We start from the raw sequence: 2,196 nt of genomic DNA on the forward strand, positions 1-2,196 counted from the left end.
CATTTGTTCTGCAAAGGCGAGGTGGGGGTGAGCCCAGAGGCGGGGCTCCGGAGCCTCGCCTAGGCCCTGGCCGACGTCCTGCCACCGTGATGGCCCACACATTGCTGGGTAAATGGACGAGCAGGCTGAGAGGCAGGAGGTTGGGGACCTGATCTCGGGTCAGCCACCAGCAGCCACCTGGCACGTGGTATACCTGAAGCCCTCAGGCCAGGTTGGGGTCACAAACACCAGTAAGACACGGCTGTGCCCTGGTGGCCCTAGGAGCCCAGAGAGAGAGGTGACCTGGAGAAACAGAATGCGCTCAGGAGCGTGGCGGAGGGAGAGGCCGATTCTCCTTCTAGGTTACAGAGGAAATCAGAGATGGCTTCACAGAGGAGGCAGCATTTGAGCGAGGTCTTGAAAAACAAGAAGTCTGCCAGGCAGAGATAGTGGGGAGGGAAAAGTCATTTCCTAGCCAACGACAAGCCTGGGCCCACTGACGGCCGGGAGTGTGACAGGGAAGCCATCAGGCCTTGAATGGCGGGCCTTGGAGTGTGGCATTCTCCCGAAGGACAGCCAACGCAGGGTCTTCAGAGAGGAAGCAGATGTCCAGTTATGCTCTGGGCGGGTGGCCCTGGCTACAGTACGCAGGGCACCGTGAAGGGGACCCCGGAGAGGTGGATGAGGCCCGGCGAGCAGGAGGGCCTGGAGGGGCAGGCGGGGGCAGTAAGGAGGGCATTTGCTTTGGGACAATTAGGAAAGAGGGCAGTTTCAAACCTGGGTCTGCAGCTCAGGAGACATGAAGGGTTTTTTGTTTTGTTTTGTTTTGTTTTAAAGATGTGTTTTATTCGTTATTATTAGTATTCCATTCGCTATAGAGCACGTGCACTCGTCAGAAAGAGACAAAGTGAGAAAGCAAGCCAGCAGGTTCAGGACTTGAACCGCGGCCGACCATGTGGGAATCCAGCGCCCAACCACCACAGCACCTGCTGAGCACAGAGACGAGGTCACAGCAGGGGCCTGGGGTCACAGTGTGCCATGGACAATCCTCTGGGGTCCCTTTCCGAGGTGGCCATGGCTCTGCAGTTGTGGACAAGAACTGGGGGATCGGGGCGTAGGGTACGGGGCTCTGGCCTACCCGGCCTTTCTCCACCTCCCGGGTGGTCATGACAATGACACGGGTGTTCTCCTGCCACGCCATCTGCCAGAAGTCGTTGACTGTGGCCTCCAGGCAGCCCTGGCTGGCGATGTAGGTCTTAGCGTTCTCGTCGGGGCCTAGCAGCTGGTTCTGGACAGAGACGCGGGCCTGTGAGCACCAGCACCCTCACCCCCCCGGGTGTTGGCCGCGGCTCCCAGGGCCCAGCCTCCCCCTCTGCGTGCCCACCCGGCCCACCTTGACGTAGTTGGCGTTGATGTAGTCGGACCCAGGAATGTTGCTGTCCCGGCCCTGCAGGATCACGCGGCTGTGGTCAACTGTGAGCAAGTGGAGAGGAGGCCGGGTGGCCTGGTCAGCCGGCGACTCGCCACCCACCCGGGGGTCAGCAGGGCCTTCCTAAGCTAACAGGCCTTGCTGGTCTCAGAATCCTAGAGGCTCTCGGAGGGCTGTGGGTGGGAGGGCGTGGGGGATCTGGAGGAGGAGTAGAGGCTGGGGTGCTCTGAGTGCAGGGCAGAGCCTGCCTGAGCGGGGAGGGGCGGTCCCGGGAGTGGGCGCCCCGTGGGAAGGACCCGGAGGCGCCGGCACTCACAGGGCAGGATGTTCTTGTAGCGGTTCTTGCTCTTGTTCTCTGGCCGCTGCCCTTCCAGCCGCTGGTGCAGGTTCTTCACCTCCTGCTTCTGCAGACTCTGGGAGGTGAGAGGGCGTGAGCGCCAGCCCCTGGAGAGGGGCGCCGGCCGAGGACATGGGGCAGGCCCTGATCACCGGATCACCGTGGGGAGAGAGAGCCAGCCTCGCTGTCCAGCCCTGCCCGTCCCCATGAGCACCTCGAACTCCTCCCAGAAGCCGGCCTTGGCCGTGTCCTCCGACTCCTGCTTCTTGTTCAGCTCCAAGACCCGGTTCTCAATGTCGGCCGCGTTCACCCTCGTGGCGTAGTAGGGCTGGGGTGGCGGAGGGCGACACGCGGGGACTCAGCGAGGGGGAGACTGCGCGTGGCTGGGGAGTGGAGGCCGGGCCACCCTCACCTGCCCTCACCTGCCGCAGGGAGACAAAGGCGCCCGGGG

The 2,196-nt window shown here is 62.8% G+C and overlaps 1 protein-coding gene across 1 annotated transcript in view; it reads right to left on the reverse strand.

Moving 5' to 3' along the window:
- Positions 1-2,196, reverse strand: part of LOC102488290 (tyrosine-protein phosphatase non-receptor type 6) — a gene marked incomplete in the record, with an annotated part of 9,524 nt that overhangs the window by 3,701 nt on the left and 3,627 nt on the right. Inside the window, 5 exon segments of the mRNA XM_027769216.1 lie at positions 1,118-1,267; positions 1,373-1,452; positions 1,725-1,821; positions 1,960-2,073; positions 2,168-2,193. Coding sequence (XP_027625017.1) covers positions 1,118-1,267; positions 1,373-1,452; positions 1,725-1,821; positions 1,960-2,073; positions 2,168-2,193 — 467 coding nt within the window.

The sequence above is a fragment of the Tupaia chinensis genome, unplaced genomic scaffold, assembly GCF_000334495.1.
Source record: "Tupaia chinensis unplaced genomic scaffold, TupChi_1.0 Scaffold149011_1, whole genome shotgun sequence".
Taxonomy (NCBI): Eukaryota; Metazoa; Chordata; class Mammalia; order Scandentia; family Tupaiidae; genus Tupaia; species Tupaia belangeri.